The sequence below is a fragment of the Mobula birostris genome, chromosome 5 (genome assembly GCF_030028105.1).
Source record: "Mobula birostris isolate sMobBir1 chromosome 5, sMobBir1.hap1, whole genome shotgun sequence".
Classification (NCBI taxonomy): Eukaryota; Metazoa; Chordata; class Chondrichthyes; order Myliobatiformes; family Myliobatidae; genus Mobula; species Mobula birostris.
Genome location: NC_092374.1, coordinates 88402169 through 88428929, shown reverse-complemented (window position 1 = coordinate 88428929; position 26761 = coordinate 88402169). Strand labels below are relative to the sequence as shown.

At 42.9% G+C, this 26761-nt stretch overlaps 1 protein-coding gene across 1 annotated transcript in view; it reads left to right on the top strand.

Moving 5' to 3' along the window:
• LOC140197291 (chloride channel protein ClC-Kb-like) overlaps window positions 1-19626 on the top strand; it is a 108423-nt gene extending 88797 nt beyond the window's left edge. The window contains exons 17-18 of the mRNA XM_072257228.1: window positions 17412-17469; window positions 19585-19626. Of these exons, the coding sequence (XP_072113329.1) occupies window positions 17412-17441 (30 nt within the window). The 3' untranslated portion in view covers window positions 17442-17469; window positions 19585-19626. The remainder of the gene's footprint in view (window positions 1-17411; window positions 17470-19584) is intronic.
• The last annotated feature ends 7135 nt before the right edge of the window (window positions 19627-26761 follow it).

Below are 26761 nucleotides of genomic sequence, written 5' to 3'. Positions count from 1 at the left end.
CTTCAGCTTGTACGGGACAGCGAGGATATAATTGATCAAAAGTTACAGGGAGGTAATCACCCCAATGTTGCAGGAGGCGAGTAGCTGGGTGACTGTCAGGAGAAATGGAAATAGGCAGTTAGAGCTGTGCACTCCTGTGGCCATCTGCCTCAAAAACAAGTACACCGCTTTGGGTACTTTTGTGCGGGATGACCTCCCAGGAGAATGCCATGGCGACCGGGTTACAGGCACTGAGCATGGGTCTGTCTTGCAGAAGGGAAAGAGAGAGAGAGGGAAGGGAGAGCTAGTGATAGGGGACTCGATAGTGAGGGGAACAGACAGGAGATTCTGTGGATGTGAACAGGACACCCGGTTAGCCTAACGTCGGTGGTGGGGAAACTGCTGGAGTCAGTTATCAAAGATGTGATGACAGCTCATTTGGAAAGCGGTGAAATCATTGGACAAAGTCAGCATGGATTTGTGAAAGGAAAATCATGTCTGACGAATCTCATAGAATTTTTTGAGGATGTAACTAGTAGAGTGGATAGGGGAGAACCAGTGGATGTGGTATATTTGGATTTTCAAAAGGCTTTTGACAAGGTCCCACACAGGAGATTAGTGTGCAAACTTAAAGCACACGGTATTGGGGGTAAGGTATTGATGTGGATGGAGAATTGGTTAGCAGACAGGAAGCAAAGGGTGGGAATAAACAGGACCTTTTCAGAATGGCAGGCGGTGACTAGTGGGGTACCGCAAGGCTCAGTGCTGGGACCCCAGTTGTTTACAATATATATTAATGACTTGGATGAGGGAATTACATGCAGCATCTCCAAGTTTGCGGATGACACGAAGCTGGGCGGCAGTGTTAGCTGTGAGGAGGATGCTAAGAGGACGCAGGGTGACTTGGATAGGTTGGGTGAGTGGGCAAATTCATGGCAGATGCAATTTAATGTGGATAAATGTGAAGTTATCCACTTTGGTGGCAAAAATAGGAAAACAGATTATTATCTGAATGGTGGCCGATTAGGAAAAGGGGAGGTGCAACGAGACCTGGGTGTCATTATACACCAGTCATTGAAAGTGGGCATGCAGGTACAGCAGGCGGTGAAAAAGGCGAATGGTATGCTGGCATTTATAGCGAGAGGATTCGAGTACAGGAGCAGGGAGGTACTACTGCAGTTGTACAAGGCCTTGGTGAGACCACACCTGGAGTATTGTGTGCAGTTTTGGTCCCCTAATCTGAGGAAAGACATCCTTGCCATAGAGGGAGTACAAAGAAGGTTCACCAGGTTGATTCCTGGGATGGCAGGACTTTCATATGAAGAAAGACTGGATGAACTGAGCTTGTACTCATTGGAATTTAGAAGATTGAGGGGGGATCTGATTGAAATGTATAAAATCCTAAAGGGATTGGACAGGCTAGATGCAGGAAGATTGTTCCCGATGTTGGGGAAGTCCAGAATGAGGGGTCACAGTTTGAGGATAAAGGGGAAGCCTTTTAGGACCGAGATGAGGAAAAACTTCTTCACACAGAGAGTGGTGAATCTGTGGAATTCTCTGCCACAGGAAACAGTTGAGGCCAGTTCATTGGCTATATTTAAGAGGGAGTTAGATATGGCCCTTGTGGCTATGGGGATTAGGGGGTATGGAGGGAAGGCTGGGGCGGGGTTCTGAGTTGGATGATCAGCCATGATCATAATAAATGGTGGTGTAGGCTCGAAGGGCCGAATGGCCTACTCCTGCACCTATTTTCTATGTTTCTATGTTTCTATAGTATGTTGCCTCCCTGGTGCCAGGGTCAGGGATGTCTCAGATCTCGTCCACAACATTTTGGAGAGGGAGGGGGAACAGCCAGATGTCTTGGTACATACTGGTACCAATGACATAGGAAGGAAAAAGCAATGAAGTCCAAAAAAGAGAATTTAGAGAGCTAGGTAGAAAGCTGAGAAGCAGAACCTCTAGGGTAGTAATTTCTGGATTGTTGGCTGTGCCACGTGCCAGTGAGGGTAGAAACAGGATGATTTGGCAGATTAATGCATGGCTGAAAAGCTGGTGCAGAGGGCAGGGCCGCAAGTTCTTGGATAATTGGGATCTCTTCTGGGGCAAGCATGACCTGTTCAGAAGTGACAGGTTGCACCTGGACCCGAGGGGTCCGATATTCTTGCGGGCAGTTTGGTTAGAGCTGTTGGGGAGGGTTTAAACTAACTTGGCATGATAGTGGGAACTGGAGTGAAGGAACTCAGGAAAGGACAGGTGGTAAAAAGTAAAGATAGCCTTCAGTCAGATTGTCAGGAGGGGCATTGACAGGTGATGGAACTTAGTCGCAGCCAACAGGCCGAGTATCAAATCATTAGGGATACAGAATCAGAAAGGATAGCAAATACGGTACTCATGGTGTTGTATCTAAATGCACATAGTATAAGAAAAAAGGTGGGTGATCTTGTTGCAACATTACAGATTGCCAGGTATGATGTTGTGGCAATCACTGACTCATGGCTGAAGGATGGTTGTAGTTGGGAGCTGAATATCCAAGGTTACACGTTATATCAGAGGGATCGGAAGGTAGGCAGAGGGGGTGGTGTGGCTCTACTGGTAACGAATGGCATCAAATCAGTAGAAAGATGTGACATAGGATCAGAAGATGTTGAATCCTTGAGAGTTGAGTTAAGAAACTACAAGGGTAAAAGTACATTGATGGCAGTTATATACAGGCCTCCCAACAGTGGCTGGGAGGTGGACCACAGATCACAACAGGAAATAGAAAAGGCGAGTCAAAAGGCAATGTTATGGTAGTCATGGGAGATTTTAACATCCAGGTCGATTGGGAAAATCAGGTTAGTAATGGATCTTGAGTTTGTTGAATGCCTATGAGATGGCTTCTTAGAGCAGTTTGTCATTGAGCTGACGAGGGGTTCAGCTGCACTAGACTGGGTGTTATGTAATGGAGGCAATTAGGGTGCTTTAGGTAAAAGAACCCATAAGAAACAGTGATCACAATATGATTGTGTTCAACTTGAAATTGAAGTCTGATGTAGCAGTATTTCAATGGAGTAAGGGAAATTACAGTGGTGTGAGAGAGGAGTTGGCCAAAGTAAATTGGACGGAGCTGCTGGCAGGGATGTTGACAGAGCAGCAATGGCATGTATTTCAGGGTAAAATGTAAAAGGTGCAGGACGTGTGTATTCCAAAAATGAAGAAATACTCAAATGGTAAAATAGTACAACCATGGCTGACAAGGGAAGTCAAAGCTATTTTAAAAGCAAAAGAAAGGGCATAACAACAAAACAAAAATTAGTGGAAAGATAGAGGATTGGGAAGTTTTTAAAAACCTACAGTGAGCAACTTAAGAAATCATTAGAAGGGGAAAGATGAAATATGAAAGCAAGCTAGCAATTAACATCAAGGTGGATAGTTAAAGCTTTTGCAAATATGTTAAAAATAATAGAGAAATGAGAGTGGATATAGGACCGTTAAAAAATGAGGCAGGGGAAATAATAACAGGGGACAAGGAGATGGCTGATGAACTAGATGAGTATTTTGTGTCAGTCTTCGCTGTCTAAGACACTAGCAGTGTGCCTGATGTTGTAGTGTGCGAAGGAAGAGAGGTGGCTGCAGCTACCATTACAAGGGAGAAGGTGCTCAAAAAGCTGAAAGACCTAAGGGTACATAAGTCACCCGGACCAGAGGAACTGCACCCCAGGGTTCTGAAAGAGGTAGCATTAGAGATTGTGGTGGCACTAGAAATGATCTTTCAAAAATCATTGGACTCTGGCATAGTGCCAGAGGACTGGAAAATTGCAAATGTTACTCCACTCTTTAGGAAAGGAAGAAGGCAGCAGAAAGGAAATTAGATTAGATTAGATTATGAGGACACGCAGTCCTCTTTTATTGTCATTTAGTAACGCATACATTAAGAAATGATACAATATTCCTCCGGTGTGATATCACATAAACACAGGACAGACCAAGACTGAAAAACCAACAAAAACCACCTAATTATAACATATAGTTACAACAGTGCAACAATACCATAACTTGATGAAGAACAGGCCATGGCACAGCAAAAGAGTTCAAAGTCTCTCGAATGTACCGCATCTCACGCAGACGGGAGAAGAAAGAAAACTCTCCCTGCCATTCCTGACCACAGTCTGACTCTGAGTCGTCCGAAAACTTCGAGCCTCTGATCAGCCCTCCAACACCGAGTACCGAGCACCATCTCTATCTGAACAATTCGACCTCAGCCTTAGTTGCTAGCAGCAGGCAAATCTGGGGATTTTGGGGCCTTCCCTCCGGAAGATTCTCGATCGCCCAGTAACAGTGGCAGCGAGCCGGCGTTTCAGAAATCTATCCAGGTGTTCCTCTGTGCTTTCACGTCTGTCTCCATCAAATCAGAATTGTCCACGGCCTCTATTTAATGGATATGATATCATTTTCACCGGAGAGCTGCGTGCACGCGTTGCGCTGTCATCTTCTCCTCCTAACTGATAGACCAGTTAGCCTGACCTCAGTGGTGGTTGGGAAGATGTTGGACTCAATTGTTAAGGATGAGGTGATGGAGTACTTGGTGACACAGGACAAGATAGTACAAAGGCAGCACGGTTTCCTTCAGGGAAAATCCTGCCTGACAAACTTGTTGGAATTCTTTGAGGAGGTTACAAGTAGGATAGATAAAGGGGATGTTGTATATTTAGACTTTCAGAAGACCTTTGACAAGGTGCCAAACATCAGGTTGCTTACCAAGTTAAGAGCCAATGCTATTACAGGGAAGTTACTAACATGGTTAAAGCATTGGCTAATTGGTAGGACGCAGCAAGTGGGAATGAAAGGATCCTTTTCCGGTTGGCTGCCAGTGACTAGTGGTGTTCCGCAGAGGTCAGTGTTGGGACCACTTCTTTTTATGCTGTATATAAATGATTCAGATGATGGAATAGATGGCTTTGTTGCCAAGTTTGCAGATGATACAAAGATTAGTGGAGGGGAAGGTAGTATTGAGGAAACAGGTAGGATGTAGAAGGACTTTAGATGAGGAGAATGGGCAAGAAAGTGGCAAATGAAATACAATGTTGGAAACTGCAAGGTCATGCACTTTGGTAGCAGAAATAAATGTGCGGACTATTTTCGAAACGGAGAGAAAATCCAGGAATCTGGGATACAGAGGGACTTGGGAGTCCTTGTGCGGAACACCCTGAAGGTGAACTTGCAGGCTGAGTCAGTGGTGAGGAAGGCAAATGCCATGTTACGTACCCCGTACCTGGGTTGCCAAACCAGCAGAAATGGAACACTTGTTGGAGTCTGGATTACTAGGAACTAATAAAGTTTTATTAAAGAAACAAATAATACAGTACTCTAATCGTAAGGATATAAATGTAACAGGTTAGCAATGATAATACACACCTATACAAAGAACTAGGGTAATAGGAATCAACCAAGCTCTATCGCAGTCGAGGGGTAAAATGATCAGTCTTACAGTGACACAGAGCTCAGTTCAGCTTAGTGCAGTTCGCAGTAATCGCTGTTGTACCGTTGGAGAGAGAGAGAGAGATGCAATTTGGTTCAGGCAGACCTTTGATGTCTTCACAGTTGGTTTCGGGCAGACCCTTTTTGATGTCTTCTATCCCGCTGTGGTCACCGACTGTGACCCCTCTGTTCCGGATACGATTGTTCTTCCGTGGTGAACCCGGCACCTAGGCAAGGGCGGACACACACCCCAGGTTCCCACCGATCGTACCTTTACACCTTGCGAGCCTATGGTCGGTTCCCGCGAACCGGACCTCCAAACTCCCACCACTTGTGGGGGCACACTGCTCTTTCCAGGGTCTCGTTGTCTCGTGGTCTCGTGGTGTCGCTTGCCTTAGCGAACCTGCCCTTTTTATCCCCCTGCTGGGGTATCACCTGTCCATCAAACTTCAAACAGTTCAGGTTCAAAGCAACCAGTCTGTCAATATTCTGAATTGTGTTTCTTTTCCGTTAATCCCTCTCTCCTCTCTTATTAGCATTTTGAATGTTTCTCCATTGTCTCTCTTATCTCTCTCATTAGCATCAATCGTCCGATAGCTTGGTTTGGCGTCACACATGTTAGCATTCATTTCAAAAGGTCTAGAATATAAGAGCAGGGATGTGATGCTGAGGCTTTATAAGGCACTGGCGAGGCCTCACCTTGAGTATTGTGATCAGTTTTGGGCCCTTCATCTTAGAAAAGATGTGCTGGCATTGGAGAGGGTCCAGAGGAAGTTCACAAGGATGATTCCAGGAATGAAAGGGTTATCATACGAGGAACATTTGTTGGCTCTGGGTCTGTGCTTGCTGGAATTTTAAAGGATGAAGGGGGGATCTCATTGAAACCTTTCAAATACTGAAAGGCCTAGACAGAGTAGATGTGGAAAGGATGTTTCCCATGGTGGGAGAGTCTAGGACAAAAGGGTACAGCCTCAGGAGAGGGACGCCCTTTCAAAACAGAGATGCAGGGAAATTTCTTTAGCCAAAGGGTGGTGAATTTGTGGAATTTGTTGTCACATGCAGCTGTGGAGGCCAGGTCGTTGGGTGTATTTAAGGCAGAGGTTGATAGGTTCTTGATTGGACATGGCATCAAAGGTTACAGGGAGAAGGCCGGGAACTGGGGTTGAGGTGGAGATAGAAAAAAAGTTTCAACCATGATTGAATGGTGGAGCAGACTCGATGGGCTATATGGCCTAATTCTGCTCCTACGTCTTACGGTCTTATGGTCTAAGCAAAAGACAAACTGTGCAAATAAATAAATAAATAAATACTGAGAACATGAGTCTTCCTGGTCTTCTTTCCGACTGCCATCAGATTCTTGAACTGACCTGAAAAACTCTAACGGTGCCTTGGACTATACATCCTTCAACGTAGACTAATGTTGTTATGTCTATGTACGTTTGTTATGTTCTGTAAGTAAGGGGCAGCTAGGGATAGGCAATAAGTGCTGGTCTTGTCAACAACACCCACCTCCTACATTTCTAAATGATCAACCTTAGGTTTAGACTTCCAAAAACATGAAACTTACCCAGGTAGAAAGAAAGTTTGGCAGGTAGTTCATGAGACTTAGGCAGGTAGTTCATAAGACATAGGAGCAGAATTAGGCCATTCAGCCTATCGAGTCTGCTCCACCATTTGCTGATTTATTTCCCCTCTCAACCCTATTCTCATACCTTCTCCCTGTAATGTTTAACACCCCTACTAATCAAGAACCTACCACCCTCTGCTTTAAGAATAAACGCAGTGTCTGTGGCGATGAATTCCACAGATTAGCCACCCTCTGGCTATGCAAATTCCTCCTCAGCTCTGTCCCAAAAGGGACATCTTTCTATTTTGAGGCTGTGCCCTCTGGTCGTAGACTCTCACACGATGATATAGCATGGTGGCGTAGTGGTTAACATAACACTTTACAGTAAGAGCGTCCCAGGTCCCATTGCCACTGCTGCCTGTAAGGAGTTTCTATTTTCTCTCTGTAACCATATGTGCTCCGGTTTCCTCTCACAGTTCGAAGATATGCCTGCTGGTAGATTAATTGGTCATTGTAAATTGTCCCATGATTAGGCTGGCATTAAACTGAGTGGCGTAGCTCGAAGAGGATATTTTGTGCTGTATCTCAATAATTAAATAAATAAAATTTGACTAAAATCCAACCTCAAATATCAATGGAAAGTGACCATCAGAATTGACAGTCGAGCCATCCACCTGCTGGTGGTGGAGCAGCTTCTCAAGTGACAAGAGCTACTGGAGAGATTGACTCGATCAAATACCTCAGGCAGAAACAGGCCGCTCAACCTTCATAATTTTCATGCTCCTTGAGTGATCGATCTGAATCCTTCCGCTACATCTTCCTCTTCCTCACCACCTCAAACCTTCAATGGATTTCTCCCTAAATGAGTTGAGGGGTTCATTTAAAAAAGTAAGTAGGATAGTTGTATTGGTTTACAAGACGCGGAGAACATCCTGTCTTGCATACTGTTCAGACAGATCAAAGTATTATGCAGTGCATTGAGCAAGAATGAGGTAAAACAATAACGTAGAATGAAGTTGAAAAGCTGCAGAGGAAATGCAGCACAATAAAGTACAAGATCATAATGACTGTGAGTTCGAGAGTGGACCCGATCGCACAAGAGCGCTGTTCAAGGTAGAAGCTGAGTGTGGTAAAGGATGAAAGAAACAGGATAGAAAGAGGGAGACAGAGAGAATATCGCCATAAGACTTAAAGACATAGGAGCAGATTTTGGCCATTTGGCCCATCAAGTCAGCTTTGCAATTCAAACACAGCTGATTTATTAGCCCTCTCAACCAACAAAGCCAACGTTTAATGTCTGCCCCTAACTGCTCCTGAGGAGATAAGTCAGTCAAAGCTCAGCTGGACTGGTGGGTTTGGAGTCACAGAAAGGACAAGGATGATCTTTTTTTCTCTTTCCTTAACACTTCATCAAACTAAGAGGGCAGAAAGGATGAAGTTGCCCCAGGCATCCACAGTTGAAAGAGGAAGCAGCAGTAAAAAGTGTGGCAGGACAACATCTGTCTGATTTGTTCCGTACTTTCCATGATTGTTGTCTTTAATCTGCAAATTTCTGTCAAAGACAATAACAAACTTGTGGATGCAAAGGCAGGAGGAATAATTTCTGATGACACTTTGGGTTTGTGAATCATTGAGATTGGAGTCTGAGGCCTGATGTTTGGCAATTGATATGGCCTGGGGTCAATACTGAGGACTGAGGCCTGAGGGTCGAATTGGAAGTTTTGGAAGTCCAAGCCCATAGCCCAGAGCTGATGCTATAAATCTCTGGGTCTGCTGGGGAGGTCAAATCCGCTTGTCCAAATCCATGTCTGGTAGAGACTGAATGCAGAAGCTTGTCCTGGGGCTAAAGGACTGTATATGTGTGGGTGAGAGTGAAGAATGGGCCTTGATTTTGCTGTTGCTGTTTCAGCATTTGTTGTGTTGTGGGTTGTTCTACTGTTTTCCATGGAGGAGTTAAAATAAGAATGAAAATGCCAAACTGAATGGTTCAAGAATGGTGGAAGCAGACAAACTTATTGTTTTTGTTCTTGCCATGAGGTCGAAAAAATGGAGGCTGCCATTTTGTGAAGCAGATCTGCGTCCTCCATTTTGTGAACTGAAGTTGTTTGGCATGATTAATGCTTTAAAGTAGACCAAATGGTGCTCCAGGTAATTTGCAGGACCAGGGATCATTTCCAAATAAAAAGTTATTTGAGAAGTGTTCTTTGTTCAGATATAATATGCAGGCTTCTCTCTGTGGGGTTGGTGACTTCCCTGAGTGATTCAAACTGGCTACTGGTTTGGTAACTGATTTAAGATAAGGAGTCACAAATTACCTGTTGTCACTTTCAGAAGGGGGCCAATAAATGTATGCAGGTTTGGACCAGAGCCAATAAAATGTTAAATGTTAATCCGATGACGCACAGCCAATAATACTGAAAGGCAACATTTGAACTAGCAAGGAGTGCACATAAAGCAGAGGTTTTCAGGTACAAGGTAGTGATACCTCTCTTCAGAGACTCACCATTGCAAGGAAGAGCCTCCACATCAGGGGCTGGGGGAAGAAAGGATTGATCATCTGGCTAATTGAGATCCAATATTTTGAAAAGCGAAATGTGGTCTGATTTGAGTATTGGTACAGAGGGAACAGTAGAATTCACATTTTAAGTTGTTGGCCCAGGGTCAATATTGTTGTTAAAGTGCCTGCTTCGATTAATTAGGAGTTAATTTCTGAAACTACTTCCTTTGATAAATGGTCAACATATTTTGGCATCCCTGGGTAGGTTTGAATAAAAAGTATAAGGGTCTGGGACCCTAGTTTTGAGTTGAACCACCCACTAGGTTGGGATATTAAAATGGGAAAAGTACAAGAAGAACCCAGGGGGTTTGGAGTAGCAGAGAAATTACTTTCCTAGTTATATATTAAGAAAATGGCCCAATTATGAGGAGTGGATAGGTAAGTTTGAGAGTGGAAGATTATGGACCCTGGGGAATGCATTGTGAAAAACAGTTAGTGAGAGGAAATAGAATAAATTACAAGAGATTTTAAAAAGCTATCATAATTGCTATTATAATTGAGATGGAGAGAGAAAAAACTAAAACTGGCAGGGGAATTGTGTAAGTGTAGATAAGAGCTGAAGTGAAGAAGGAAAGGAAATGAAATCCTGAGGGAGAAGGGCCAGGCGGATATGATACACATGAGTCTGTTTCAGGCTCACTGCGAATGCCAAACGAGAGAAAAGGAGAAACAGGAAGAGGAATGTTAAAAGGCAAGTACAGGAGCAGAGAAATGGAAAAGTCTGTTTCAGGATTTACAGGCTGCTATAAATATTTTGCAGGAAACAGCAGCTAAGAAGAAAGGCAGCGCTGACCTACAGCATAAATCAGGCCTTTCGGCCCACAAAGCTGTGCCGAACATGTCCTTACCTTAGAAGCACCTAGGCTTACCCATAGCCCTCTATTTTTCTATGCTCCATGTTTCCATCCAGGAGCCTGTTAAAAGACCCTATCATTTCCGCCTCCACAACTGCCGCCGGCAGCCCACTCCACGGACTCACCACTCTTGGCGTAAAAAACTTACCCTTGACATCTCCTCTGTACCTACTTCCAAGCACCTTAAAACTATGCCCTCTCATGCTTGCCATTTCAGCCCTGAGAAAAAGCCTCTGACTATCCACTCGATCAATGACTCTCATTACCTAGTACACCTCTATCAGATCACTTCTCATCCTCCGTTGCTCCAGGGAGAAAAGCCCGAGTTCACTCAACCTATTCTCATAAGGCATACTTCCCAATCCAGGCAACATCCTTGTAAATCTCTCCTGCTTCCTTTCTATAGCTTCCACGTCCTTCCTGTAGCGAGGCAACAAGAACTGAGCACGGTACCCCAAGTGGAGTCTGACCAGGGTCTCAATAAGCCTTGCATGGGGTACCTTATCAAATACCTTGCTAAAATCTATATACACTACATCTACAGCTCTACCTTCATCAATGTGTTTAGTCACATCCTCAAAAAATTCAATCAGGCTCGTAAGGCATGACCTGCCTTTGACAAAGCCATGCTGACTATTCCTAATCATATTTTGCCTCTCCAAATGTTCATAAATCCAGCCTCTCAGGATTTTCTCTATCAAATTACCAACCACTGAAGTAAGACTCACTGGTCTATAATTTCCTGGGCTATCCATACTCCCTTTCTTGAATAAGGGAACAACATCTGCAACCCTCCAATCCTCTGGAACAACTCCTGTCCTCATTGATGATGTAAAGATCATCACCAGAGGCTCAACAATCTCCTCCCTCACTTCCCACAGTAGCCTGGGGTACATCCCGTCCGGTCCCGGTGACTTATCCAACTTGATGCTTTCCAAAGCCTCCAGCACATTCTCTTTCCTAATATCTATATGTTCAAGCTTTTCAGTCCACTGCAAGTCATGCCTACAATCGCCAAAATCCTTTTCCGTACTGAATACCGAAGCAAAGTATTCACTAAGTACCTCTGCCATCTCTTCCGGTTCCATACACACTTTTCCACTGTCACACTTGATCGGTCCTATTCTCTCATGTCTTATCTTCTTGCTCTTCACATATTTGTAGAATGCCTTGGGGTTTTCCTTAATCCTGTCAGTCAAGTTCTTCTCACTGCCCCTCTGGCTCTCCTAGTTTCATTCTTAAGCTCCTTCTTGCTTGCCTTATGATCTTCTAGATCTCTAACATTACCTAGTTTTTTGAACCTTTCATAAGCTCTTCTTTTCTTCTGGGCTAGATTTACAACTGCCTTTGTACTCCACGGTTCTTGTACCCTACCATCCTTTCTCTGTCTCACTGGAACATATCTATGTAGAACCCCACGCAAATATCCCCTGAACATTTGCCACATTTCTTCCGTACATTTCCCTGAGAACGTCTGTTTCCAATTTATGCTTCCAAGTTCTTGCCTGATATCCTCATATTTCCCCTTACTCCAATTAAACATTTCCCTAACTTGTCTGTTCCTATCCTTCTCCAATGCTATGGTAAAAGAAATAAAATTGTGATCACTATCTCCAAAATGCTCTCTCACTGAGAGACCTGACACCTGACCAGGTTCATTTTCCAATACCAGATCAAGTACAGCCTCTCCTCTTGTAGGGTTATCTATATATTGTGTCAAGAAACCTTCCTGAACACCCCTAAACAAACTCCACCCCATCTAAATCCCTTACTCTAGGGAGATGTCAATCAATATTTGGGAAATTAAAATCTCCCCCCACAACAACCCATATCTGCTCCTCCATGTCCCTGTTACTATTGGGTGGTCTATAAAAAACACCGAGTGGAGTATTGACCCCTTCCTATTCCTAACTTCCACCCACAGAGACTCAGTAGACAACCCCTTCATGACCTCCTTCCTTTCTGCAGTCGTGACACTATCTCAACAGTGCCACGCCCCACCTCTTTTGCCTCCCTTCCTGTCCTTTCTGAAACATCTAAAGCTTAGCACTTGAAGTAGCCATTCCTGCCCCTGCACCATCCAAGTCTTTGTAATGACCATAACATCATAGCTCCAAGTGCTAATCCGCACTCTAAGCTCATCTGCTTTGCTCGTAATACTCCTCGCGTTAAAATAGACACGTCTCAAACCATTGGTCTGAGTGCGTCCCTTCTCTATCACCTGCCTATCCTCCTTTTCACACTGTCTCCAAGCTTGCTCTATTTATGAGCCAACCTCCCTTTCCTCAATCACTTCAGTTCGGATCCCACCCCCCAGCGATTCTAGTTTAAACTCTCCCCAATAGCCTTAGCAAACCTCCCCGCCAGGATATTGGTCCTCCTCAGATTCAAGTGCAACCCATCCTTTTTGTACATGTCACACCTGCCCCAGAAGAGGTCCCAATGATCCAGAAATCTGAATCCCTGCCCCCGCTACAATCCCTCAGCCACACATTTATCCTCCACCTCACTCTATTCCTATACTCACTGTCACATGGCACAGGCAGTAATCCTGAGATTACTACCCTTGAGGTTGTGCTTCTCAACTTCCTTCCTAACTCCCTGTAGTCTGCTTTCAGGACCTCCTCCCTTTTCCTACCTATGTCGTTGGTACCAATATGTACCACAACCGCTGGATGTTCTCTTTCCCACTTCAAGATATCGTGGATGCAGTCAGAAACATCCCAGACCCTGGCACCTGTGAGGCAAACTATCATCCACGTTTCTGTCCTGCATCCACAGAATCACCTGTCTGACCCCCTAACTATAGAGTCCCCTATCACTGCTGCCATCCTCTTCCTTTTCCTACCCTTTCGAGCCACAGGGCCAGACTCTGTGCCAGAGGCGCGGCCACTGTTGCTTCCTCCAGGTAGCCTGTCTCCCCCAACAGTACTCAAACAGGAGTACTTATTGTTAAGAGGAACAGCCACTGGGGTTCTCTCTAGCACCTGCTTCTTGCCCTTCCCTCTTCTGACTGCTACCCACTTATCTGTCTCCTGAGGCCCTGGTGTGACTACCTGCCTATAGCTCCTCTCTATCACCTCCTCGCTCTCCCTGACCAGATGAAGGTCAACAAGCTGCATCTTCAGTTTTCTAAAGCGGTCCGTAAGGAGCTGCAGCTCAATTCATCTGGTGCAGATGTGGCCACTCAGGAGGCTGGGAGTCTCCAGGGCCTTCCACTCCTGACACCGAGCACAGAAAACTGGCCTCACACATATTCTTTCTGTCTGTATTCTAAACAGATAACCTACCTCGCTTCGACCCTTTATCGCTGAAGTCCCATTGAGCCAAGGTCTTCCTTCTCTGTCTCCCTGTACTCTGTCACCCGTTCCTCTGATGCCCGCTCTGTAAAACTGGCTTCTTTTTAAACTCTTTCTGCTGTCCTCACTGGCCGACTTCCACGCGCTTGTGCAGTCGTGCCCCATTCAAACTGCTGAAGAAACAATTTTAAAACAAATCAAAAAGTTGCAAAGTCAACTCTGTGCTCAGGTAGGAGTGATAAGTGCATTTGGTGCGAGGGCTGATGATGATTGTGATGTAGATTAATATAATTTAGCACATGAGGGGATACACTATAATAGTGAGAATGATTTTGAGGAAGTGGGCAGCCTGCCCCAATGATGTCCATGGTGATGAAGGGAGTTCAGGTTACACCACGGCCAGCGGGATCAGGATGACATGATCCCATCCCTTTTGATATGGCCCAATTAATTACTGTAGCCGTGAATACAACAAAGTGTGGGCTGAGAGATGTTCCCCGGGAACTTTTCTAGTGTATTTGGCAGTACCAGATAATTCATAGTTTAGATGACACACATAGAACATAGAAATCTACAGCACATAACAGGCCTCTTTGGCCTGTCAATGTTGTGCCAAAGCGTAACCTACTGTAGAAACTGCCTAGAATTACCCTACTGCATAGACCTGTATTTTTCTAAGCTCCATGTACCAATCTAAGAGTCTCTTAAAAGACCCTATTGTATCCACCTCTACCACTGTCACTGGCAGTGCATTCCATGCACTCACCACTCGCTGTGTGAAAAACTTACCCCTGACATCCCCCTGTACCTACTTCCAAGCGCCTTAAAACTGTGCCCCTTCGTGTTAGCCATTTGAGCTATCCACACAATCAATGCCTCTGATCATCTTACACACTTCTATCAAGTCACCTCTCATCCTCCATCACGCCAAGGAGAAAAGGCCAAGTTCATGCAACCTGTTCTCATAAGACATGCTCCCCAATCCAGGCAACATCCTTGTAAATCTCTTCTGCACACCCTCTATAGTATCCTTCCATATCCTTCCTGTAGTGACGTGACCAGAACTGAACACAGTACTCCAAGTTGGGTGTACTTAGTTGTAAGATTACTTCATGGTTCTTGAATTCAATCCCACAGTGGATGAAGGCCAACACACCATAAGCCTTCTTAACAACACTGTCAACCTGCACAGCAGCTTTGAGTGTCCTATGGACACGGACCCCAAGATCTCGCTGATCCTCCACACTGCCAAGAGTCTTACCATTAATATTACATTCTGTCTTCAAATTTGACCTACCAAAATGAACCACTTCACTCTTACCTGGGTTGAACTCCATCTGTCACTTCTCAGCCCACTTCTGAATCCTATCAATGTTGCACTGTAAATTCTGACAACCCGCAGACTATCCACAACACCCCCAACTTTTGTGTACTTACTTACCCTTCTACTTCCTCATCCAGGTCATTTATAAAAGTCACAAAGAGGAGGTGTCCCAGAACAGATCCCTGCAGAACACCACTGGTCACCATCCTCCATGCAGAACATGAACCACCTACAACCACCCTTTGCCTTCTGGATCCACAAAGCAAGGTCTCTTTGGATCTCATGCCTCATTACTTTCTGAATGAGCCTCGCATAGGGAGCCTTATCAAATGCCTTACTAAAATCATATATGCTACATCCACTGCTCTACCTTCATCAATTGTGTTTTGTTACACCCTCAAAGAATTCAATCAGGCTTGTAAGGCATGATCTGCCCTTGACAAACCCATGCTGACTATCCCCAATCAGATTATGTCTCTGCAAATGCTCATCCTGCCTCTCAGGATCTTCTTCAATAACTTACCCATCACTGAAGTAATAGTCACTGGTCTGTAATTTCCTGGGTTATCTCTACTCCCTTTCTTGAACAAGGAACAATGCCTGCAACCTTCTAATCCTCTGGTACTTCTCCCATCCCTATTGATGATGCAAAGATCATCACGAGAGGATAAGCAATCTGCTCCCTCAATTCCCATAGTAGCCCGGGGTATATCTCATTTGGTCCCAGTGACTTATCTAACTTAATACCTTTCAAAAGCTCCAGCACATCCTCTTTCTTAATGTCTACACATCCAAGCATTTCGGTCCACTGTAAGTCATGTTGAGAATTTACTGGTGAATACTGAAGCAAAGTATTCATTAAGTACCTCTGCTACATCCTCCAACTCCATGCACATGTTTCCACCATCAGTCCTGATTGGCCCTATTCTCACACGGTTCATCCTCTTGTTCTTCACATACTTCTAGAATGCCTTGGGGTTTTCCTTAATCCTCGCCAAGGCCATCTCACAGTCCTTCTAGTTCTGCTAATTTCATTCCTGAACTCCTTCCTGGCACCCATGTAATTTTCTAGAGCTCTAATAGTACCTAGTTTCTTGAAACTTTCATAAGCTTTTCTTTTTTTTCTTAACTAGATTTTCTACATCCTTTGTACATCATGGTTCTTTTACCCTACCATCCTTTCCCTGCCTCAATAGAACATACCTATGCAGAATGCCATGCAAATGTTCCCTAAATATTTGGCACATTTATGCTGTGCATTTCCCTGAGAACATCTGGTCCCAATTTATGTTCCCAAGTTCCTGCTTAAAAGCATCAAACTTTCTCCTACCCCAATTAAATATTTTCCCAAATTGTCTGCTCTTATCTCTCTCCAACATCATTGTAAAGTTAGCCTTCCGTGTCTAACTTCAGTGTTACACTCTGCCCTGACGGAGGAACAGGCACCAGGGCAGGGGTCATGTAATCTACATCCTAACACAGTTAGAGATTGGAATTACAGAGGGTCATGGGATATGTTGGAATTTTGGGTGATTTCATGCTTTACACTTGCTGAATGTTATTTACTTGTACATGATTAATAAATTCAAGGATTTCTTTATTCTGAAGTAATGGATTTCCTCAGTTTTATCAGATTGTAACTGGATGTTTTGATAACAATTTAACCCTTAGGAATAAGAATTTTTCTAAAATGGTTTAAAGTGTGAATGGTTTGTATGCTTTAATTCTGTGAAGTATAGCCACATGTGAGTTTATTTGAGGGTGTGTGAGCATGTCTGTGTGAGAGAGAATGCAAAGACTGTTCTGTGTTTGCTCAATCGATATTGGGAGGAAGTTTCAGACCAAAAGGTGATTAATGCAATTAATTTCCTACTTTGGAGCAATTTCAATCTTGTCTTAAGAGCCTGTGCCTTTAAAAGGTTCATGAATTTGTTAATGTGTTGGGGGCCCCCACCTAACTGAATTGTTTTTTTTCATTTGTCCTTTGGAGTATGTTTCAAGGGTGGAAATTAAAAGTTTATTCTAATTTTTGCAGTTACTTGTAGAGGATTTGAATGAACAACAGTACAAGTATGGATTTTGTATTTTGTCTTGTCTGTGTTTTGGGGTTTTTTCCATTTATTTTCCATGGAATTGTTTTCAGAGAAACCAAGATTCCATACTGGCCATGTGTAATCTATGTTGAGATGGAAATTTGTGCACCTCTGTTCTGGATATGAGATGTCCCCATTTCAGAGGGAAATGGACATTTAGGGGAATTGCTCATTGGTGAACTGTTAAATTGAGAATTTGAAATTAATGATTTTGGGAAGATTAGAGTATTTGGAGACTAATCCTAAAGTTGTTTTACTAACAAGACTGCTTCCTTTTACAGAAGATAAAAGATGTTGCCCGAAACCTTTGACATATGGATTTTGAATTGCCATTCCATGGTAAATTGTTTTAATGTAATCAGTATTTTGTCATATAAATTGCAAATGAAAATTCGATTTAAATATTGGACTGGTCAAAACAGTATTTCAGCATTAATTCACTTACTATCTTAAAACACATATTTATCTAGCTACTGCTGGATGTTCGAATTAAAATGTCTTGATCAGTCAGCCTTGGCACTGAAGAATTCAGTTGTAGCTAAAAAGGGTATTAAAATTTCTCCCTTCCTTATAAATAATCTTCATTGGACTGGAGAACAGCATGGGCATCAGGATATGATACCAAATGACCCCAAGGGACCATTTGTATCAAAATAATAAGAAGGGGAGGTAGAAGGAGATCAGAAAGCAAAACCAGAGAAGGAAGACACAAACAAAGGAAGGAAGAACTTCTTTTTTCGATGGTTCCTCACATGTACAGGATGCTGAGAGGAAAGCCAACTGTGGGATATATGTGAAGGAAAAAAAGAACACAGTCATAAAGGTGGAAGCTCACATCAAGTATCACAGAGGGAATAATAGTCACTTTTTAGATCCAATTATTGAGCAACCCTTAGATAATGATGGTCATGGTAAGATTATAGATGTATGGGATCACACTTGTGCAAATATCAGTGGGGCTGAAGTTCACTCAAGATAAATTTATTGGAGTGCCTACAGCCAAATATTTTCCAAAGGATAATATTATTAACTGTAGACAGGAAAACATTGTACAGTGGGAAAGTAGAGTGAAAACGTTCATTAATGTGACAAAACTTACAAATTGTGTTATCTGTTCTTATGCAAAATTTTCATTGCTTGAGAATAATCAGTTTATCTGACAATATCCATATTGTATAGTAACCACAACAATGAGTTATACCGAGGGATGGAAACAATATCCTTTGAAAAGTCACAATGTCACAACTGGGAATGTGATTTCAGATCTGGCTGTTGGAGGACAAACATTCTTAGCTAGCAGTAAATGTGGTAATGAAGGAAAACCTCACAATGCAACGCAGTGATGCAGATCAATATTTTTGGGACTATGTTGTTATCAAGTTGCCACTGATCTGTCACTTGACTGCAGACCAGATATGTGTTGTGAATGAGGCAAAGGAGATAATCTATCAATGAAGTAAACACATTGAAGTAATTAAAAGATACACTAGTGTTCGGAAATGATTGGTGTTGGAATACTATTGATGAGTGGCCTCAGTGGTGGAAGATTACATGTACTACGAATGAACTTGTGATGAACTGAGATGAGATTGCGTAAAGGAAATGAGATTGATGTTTTGTGGAATCTTGTGGCCAAATATGGGAAAAAGATGGGAGTGCTAGGATAACAGTGGGAAGTCATGTTTTTTTGGGGGGTCCTGCTTTAGGAAAAAAGAGGTTTATAATTTGAGTACAACTTTATTATGAATGTAGTGGCACGTTGACACAAATCAAAAACAAGATCATGGGCTAGTATGTGCCCCAGGCAGATGAATCTCAGCAACACACATCAAAGTTGCTGGTGAACGCAGCAGGCCAAGCAGCATCTGTAGGAAGAGGTGCAGTTGACGTTTCAGGCCAAGACCCTTCGTCAGGACTAACTCTTCCTTCAGTTAGTCCTGACGAAGGGTCTCAGCCTGAAACGTCGACTGCACCTCTTCCTACAGATGCTGCTTGGCCTGCTGTGTTCACCAGCAACTTTGATGTGTGTTGCTTGAATTTCCAGCATCTGCAGAATTCCTGTTGTTTGAGATGAATCTCAGTGTCTCTAGAGCTCCACAATCTTCCATATATACCTTACTCCAATGTGGAATTGACAATAACTGATACCACAACCATTGCAGTGCCAAATTCTGCTAGTCCTTTGTTGTGTGATGAGGTCTGGAACTACAAAGGGAGTAAATTTGGCTTCTTGTCATCAAGAAGGAGATTATTGGGTTTGTCTAGTGAATTTCATTAAGAATCGGTTAACAGGTTGTAGGTTTGTTCCTTATGATTATTCTCTATTCATTTTACCTGTCAATGACAGTACATTGCTGAAATCTGCTTGGTGAAGGATACTAATTACATTGATACTTCAAGCACACATTACAAGAAGGGATTCTTAAGTAATTTTCAGTTTTTAATGTTTTGCAGGACTTAGTTTTGACTGGGCAAATATTACCATAACCTTTGGTAAAACCACCAGTTCAACTGTTCTTCCACCTATAGCAGTGAGATATGCCAGCTATTTGAGTGGTGTCACAGCAACAACCTTTCACACAACATCAGCAAGACCAAAGAGCTGACTGCGGACTTCAGGAAGGGTAAGATGAAGGAACACAAGCCAATCCTTATAGAGGGTTCAGAAGTGGAGAGAGTGAGCAATTTTAAGTTGCTGGGTGTCAGATTCTGAGGATCTACCTGGACCAATATATTGATACAACTATAAAGAAGGCAAGACTATATTTTGTTAGGGGTTTGAGGAGATATGGTTTGTAAACTAAAACACTCAAAAGTTTCTACAAATGTGCCGTGGAGAGCATTCTGACTGGCTGTATCACCATCTGGTATGGCGGGGGGCTACTGCACAAGATCAAAGTAAGTTGCAGAAACTTGTAAAATTAGTCAGCTCCATCAAGGATACTAGCCTTCGTAGCATCCAAGGCTTCTTCAAGTTGCGTTGCCTTAGGAAGGCAAGGTCCATCATTAAGGACAACATCAACCCCTCCCCCCACCCAGGCATGCCCTCTTCTCATTCTTATCATCAGGAAGCTTGAAGGCACACACTCAGCAGTTCAGGAACAGCTTCTTCACCTCTGCCATCTGATTTCTGAATGGATATTGTATAAAAAACTCACTACTTTTTATTTCTGTTTTTCACACTGCTTATTTTAATTTAACTATTTAATAGACATATATATATACTTACTGTAATTCATTTTTTCTCTACATTTATCATGCATTTCATTTTACAGCACAGCGGGATTGACTTACTTACTAGAATGAAGCTATTATTAAATAATGTAATGAAGTTTCCAAGGCAATTAAAGATCATGTGGATTTAGTTAATGATGTTCTGCAGAATCCATTCTTTTTGGAGTAAAGTTTGGAACTGGGGTTTAAACATTAATGAACATTTTTGACAAGAACAGTCCATTAGGTCCAAAAAAGCCTGCCAAATTCCTATTCACATGGTGTTGAAAGAATTATCGAGCTTAGACTGAAAATCTCTACAGTACTGCTCTCAACTACACAACTAGGTATTATGTTTCAAGTGTCCACAACTCGCTGTGTAAAGAAATTCTTCCTGATGTTAGTCTGAAATCTCCCTTTAACCAGTCTCTACCTATGCCCTGTGTCCTTGATGATGGATTAATTTTGAAGTAGCAGTTGGCATCCACCTTACTTACATCCTTCCTGAGTTTGAATGCTCCTATCATGTCTCCTCTCGTTCTACAAGTGCTTAGGCTAAAAAGATTTAATTCTTCAAATCTTTCTTCATAGCTTATACCCTGTGGACCTGGGATGACTCTCACTGCCCTTCTTTGAACTCTCTCCAGTGCCTTCATATTCTTCACGCAAAATAAAGACCAAAATTGTGTAGAATACTCAAGGTGTAGCCTCACAAGTGTATTATACAGCTTAAGGAGAATGTCTCTAGACTTGAACTCCACTGAGTGCATTATATAGCCCAACATTCTATCAGCCTTCCTTCTCGCTTCTGTGCATTGTCTAGATGTTGATAGTGATGAGTCTTCCTGGATGCCTAAATCCTCCTCATACAGTGCACTTTCTAACTCAAAACCCCCATTGTGTATTTATACCTAATATTTCTACTTCCTATGTTGTAATACTTACTTACATTAAATTTCATCTGCTATTTATCTGCCCACAGCTGGACTTTGTTTAGATCTAACTGTATTGATTCACCTGCCTGAATGTTATTAGCCTGTCCCCCTAATTTTTTGTCATCAGCAGACTTTACTAGTTTATTTGTTATGTGCTTATCCAAATTATTAATGTAAATTAAAAACAGCAGCGGCCCCAAAACTGGTCCCTACAGAACCCCACTCTTAACATCTTCTGGTGTGAAAATGATCCTCTCATCATAACTGTTTTGTTTTTGAGCCAATTCTGCACCCTTTCGCACACCTTACCCTGAAATCCTCCTATAATTTGATTATTACCCTCGTGTGGTGTACTTTGTCAAAAGCCTTCTGAAAGTCCAAGTAATCGATATTAACCACTCTATTGTTATCATAAATTTTAGTTGTCTCTTCATAGAATTACAGAATATTTCTAAAACAGAATTTCACTTTCTGAACCCATGTTGGCTTTCTGCTAACATGTCTGTTCTTATCAACTGCTTTCCTAACTCATTCTTTATTATTGTTCCATTATATTACTTATGATACATATTAAGCTTACTGATCTAAAGTTACCATAGTTAAATGCAGTCACCCCTCTTATATACTGAGACAATGTTAACCCAATTCCAGTCCTTGGGGATATCACCAGTCTTCAATGACTTTTGAAAAATACATGTTAGGGGCTTGTTTATATAATTACAGACCCCTTTAAGTACTTTTGTATACATGTTGTCTGGCCCTGGAGGTTTATTAACTTGCAGCCTTTTCAGCTGAAGCAGGACCTTGTGTTCTAAGATCTCTGTCACTTAAAACAACCTTATTTTTCTCTGCACTTACTGGCATATTGCTAACATCTTTAGTAAAATATGAATTAAGAGTATCCGTTATGTCATTCTCTGCATAACTTAACACCCCACTATTATTCTTAATACACTTAACTTCCTCCTTGACTTTTACCACTAAAGTATTGAAAAAAATCTCTTGGGGTCAATCTTAGCATCATCAGCAATGTCCTTCTCAACCTCAGAGGTTTCAAAGGTACATTTAATGTCAGAGAAATGTATACAATATACATCCTGAAATGCTTTTTCGTCACAGCCATCCACGAAAACAGAGGAATGCCCGCAAAGAATGAATGACAGCTAAATGTTAGAACCCCAGAGTCCCTCCCCAGCTCCCCTCCCTCCCGTGTGTAAGGAATATAGAAAAATATAGTAATGATGTTAACTGTAAGGCATATGAAAATAAGAAAGCTATAATCAAGAGGGAAACTCAAATTGCCAAAAGGCAGGTTTGGAGGAGCACAGGGGGAGACAATGGTGCCTAACGATCCCCCCTCCTCCCACCAGCAAAACAAAAGCATTGGTACCTGCAACCGAGAACTCAAGCATACAGCAAAGCAACAGCAAAGACACAGACTTGCAATACCCCAAAGTCTACTCATTCAACCAGTATTTCAACATACCACAGGTGCTCTCTCTCCCTAATAAGGGAGAAAGAGATGTCTCCATTCCACAGCGAGAAGGGAGACATAACAAACAACTCACTGGTTTACGATGTTAAAAGTCTATTGCTTTGCTTTTTCTAAGCTCTGTGCCCAAAGATCTCAGATCTCTGGGCACTCAACCATAGATCTTCCAACTCCCACGACACACTGATCTGCCAAGACCCCGACCTTCGATCCACCCTTCTTCAGAGCCACGAGATGAGCTGAGCTCTTAGGCTGCACCCTTGGTGTGCTAAACAACGGCCAGTCGTGAAATCCCAAGAGTGGGTCCCATTCCTATAAAGAACTGAAGTCAGCATGTAACTCCAGGTCAGGGTCTTCAAAAGAACCCTGAAAGGGAAAAATTAAAGCTGGAAATAGAGCTGTTTCCGAAGATGCAAGTAAAGGAGTCACCGTTAGGCGCCATTGTCTCCGCCTAAGCTCCTCCAAACCTGACATTTGGCAATCCAAATTCTCCTCTTGATTATAGCTCTCATATTTTCATATGCCCTACGGTTAACACCATTACTATATTTTTCTGTATTCCTTATATTGTTGTCTTTAATAATTTTTATGCATACCTTTATTCATCCATGCAGTTGATTATTATTTTTATTGCTTCTCCCGACCTTGGGTTTGAACATTTCCTGCACGGTGTGTATTACCACATTAAATCAACCCCATTGTTCCTCAACTGACTCAGCATCAATCAGTTCCTTCCAGTTTACCTTCCGAAGTCTTTGCCGCATCTGCACAAACATTGCCTTTCTGAAATTTAATTTAATGGCTTTGGTTTTTACTGATAAACTCTCCCAAAAAAACTTCAAGACTAACAATATTATGATCATTTGTTGCTAAAGGCTCAACAACTTCTGTACTCAATGTGCTATCGTGATTGTTACAGAATATCAAACCTAGACAGAATCCCCTCTTGTTGGTGCATTAACACACTGGGTGAAAAAACACTCATTCAATAACTCAATGAATTCACTTTCCTATCATCCATTAGGCATTGGGTTCTCCCACTTAATGTACATCCTTTGATGTGCATGTTATTATTGTTCTTCTCTTCGTTTTAATAGTTATCCAATGTATTTTCGTAAGTGTTTTTGATGCCAACTTAAATAACTTAAGAATTTGCATAAAATTGGGTACATGCTTTTATACTAATAATATTTTTGAATATGACAGTGTTTTGATATTGTTTTTAATCCATGTTTACAGCCAACAATATTTTGCTAGTATCTTTACCAGTATTATTTGACGTAGTCATGAATGCTGGTGTTCCTTGTGTACTGTATTCACTCAGACATCCTGTGACCACCGAGATTAACCTGTGGATCAAAAGGGGGGAGATGTTGACATCGAGGAATTAAAATAAGAAAGAAAACATCGAACTGGAAAGGGTCAAGGACAATGGAAGCAGTCTTCCATTTTGCGAACTGAACTTGCTTGGCTTGATTAATGTTTTAAAGTAGACAAAATTACACTGCAGGTAATTGCAGGACCAGGGATCTGTCATACTGGCGGGGGGCATTGGGAGCAAGGGTAGACCCAAATGCAAGATACATCTTGTGAAGTTAATTAAATTTAGTTTATTGTTCGATACCAGGAGAGCAAGACAGGAACAGGAATAGCAAACTGGACAAGGACTCAGGACTACGACTAGGCTGAGACTAAGGGTCTGGGCTAGGACTCGGAATCGGATCCCCAGAACTACAGCAGACATGAAGAGGCTAGGGTATGGACTCCGAGCCAGGGACTGGGCAAGGACCCAGTACCTGGGTCTTGCCCTGGGCTCGGACCCCAGAACCAGGCATGGACATGACATAGGCTGGGGAGAGGAGGAACATGGAAAAACAGAGCCTCGGTCTTGGGAGAGCAGGTACTTGGAACCATGGACAGATACACAGAATACAGAGTTGGGATCCCTCCTTGGGTACAGGACATAGGGCCAGGACTCATGACTTCCCGTGGGGCAACAGCAAGACGGCCTGACTTACTCCACGGAGGCAAGGACAAGACAAGACATGACCCACCGCGGAGCAACGGCAAGACGGCCTGACTTACCCCACGGAGACCAAGACAAGACAAGACCAACACGAAAGAACACCAGACAGTACCTAGCTAGCTCTGGCAATAGAACTAGACAGAAGTACAGGCGAGGGCAGCGGACAAGGGCTAGAGGCGAGAGGGGCAGAGAAGGGATTCAGACAGGGGGGTAGGACAGGAATCACAGACCGCCAGGGCCAGGACTTGACTTGGTACTTGAATGCCCCCGAAGCCAGCACTAGACTTGGAGCCTCCGGGTAGTGGCGAGCTCTCGACTCGACTCGGGAACAGTAGACAGCAGCTCCTGATTCTCTCCGGCGGGTTAACTGACGGACCCACCTTGATGAGGAAACTTTGCAGGCTCGCTTCGGCGAGGTAACTGGACAGGGTTGCTCAGGTGAGGAAGGGTGAATTACCGGCACTCACTTCGGCAGAGACTAGGCTTGCTCTGGCCAGATGACATCGGCACACCGTACCTTTGATGACTTTGCAGACACTCCCCCGCCGAACGGCTGAAAGCCAGAGCCTATAAACTACCGGTTCAGCCAAGCATTAATTGCCTCTAATCACCAAAGCCGAGGGACATGGGAAAACCGGGATTCAACGGTCCGGAACGTAACATAAACAAGGTAAATTTAAAGGGATCACGATCCGGACCATGACAGGATCATTTTCAAATAAGAAGTTATTTGTGAGGTGTTCTTTGCTTAGGTATGTAACATGCTGTAGGCTTTCACTGTTAATGTAAAGGTTTCTCTGTAGCAGCAATGTTTGGGTTATGACTAGAGATAATGGGGTTTCGAATGCTGTTGTTCTTTCTTGTGAGCTGGATAAGAGATTTTTGCGGTCTTTTGCCAGGGAGAGATGAGGAGAAAAGAAGCGAATGAAGAGATTTGATAGACCATCGGAAGGGGTGGACTTGGAGCAAGGGTCCGAAGGGCAGCGACGATCGGAGGAGGTCGATGGTGGATGATCGACTTATCAGTGAGCGCCAACATTGCGCAACAGACTGTTTAATAAGATTGGGCTCTTTTTTTTTTTCGTTTCTTTACTAACCATATAATCAAAGTAAGAATTATAAAGCTTAATTGCTTAATCACATATTGTGTACTGTTTGTTATTTCGGGGTACTGATTTGTAACAGGGGACACCGCGCAGCATCCACCCAAACGAGATTTCTTAAGTCTGGCCGGGCCGGGGGTTATCACCCCCTATATGAAGCCACTAGCCGAAGCGAGAGTTACAGATATAACTTGCAGGTTTGTGACTGTAGGGTCTGTGTCTGCCCTGAGTGATTTAAACTGGCTACTGGTTTGGTAACTAATTTAAAATAAAGAGACACAAAATACCAGTTATCACTTGTGGAAGTGGATGCTGGCTTGGACCAGAGCCAATAAGATGTTACAGGTCAGTCAGATAACCCATAGCCAATAACACTGAAAGGCAACATTTGAACTGATAAGAAATGCACATAAAAGCAAAGATTTTCAGATACAAGGTGGTGATAATTCTCTTCACAGACCCGCTATCGCAAGGAAGAACCTCTGTACCAGGGACTGGGGGAAGGAAGGATCGACCATCTGGCCAACAGAGATCCCCCTATTTCAGTGTTATAAATTGAAAAAGCGCAGACTAAGTATTGGCACAGAGGGAACAGTAGAATTCATGCTTTAAGTTGTTGGCCTATGGTCAACAAAATTACATTGTTGTTTGTGCAGAGACAATACAGTGCAAGTTTCAAGTAATTATAGATAGATTATAGATTATGAGGACACGCAGTCCTCTTTTATTGTCATTTAGTAATGCATGCATTAAGAAATGATACAATGTTCCTCCGGAAAGATATCACAGAAACACAAGACAAATCAAGACTAAAAAAACTGACAAAAACCACATAATTATAACATATAGTTACAACAGTGCA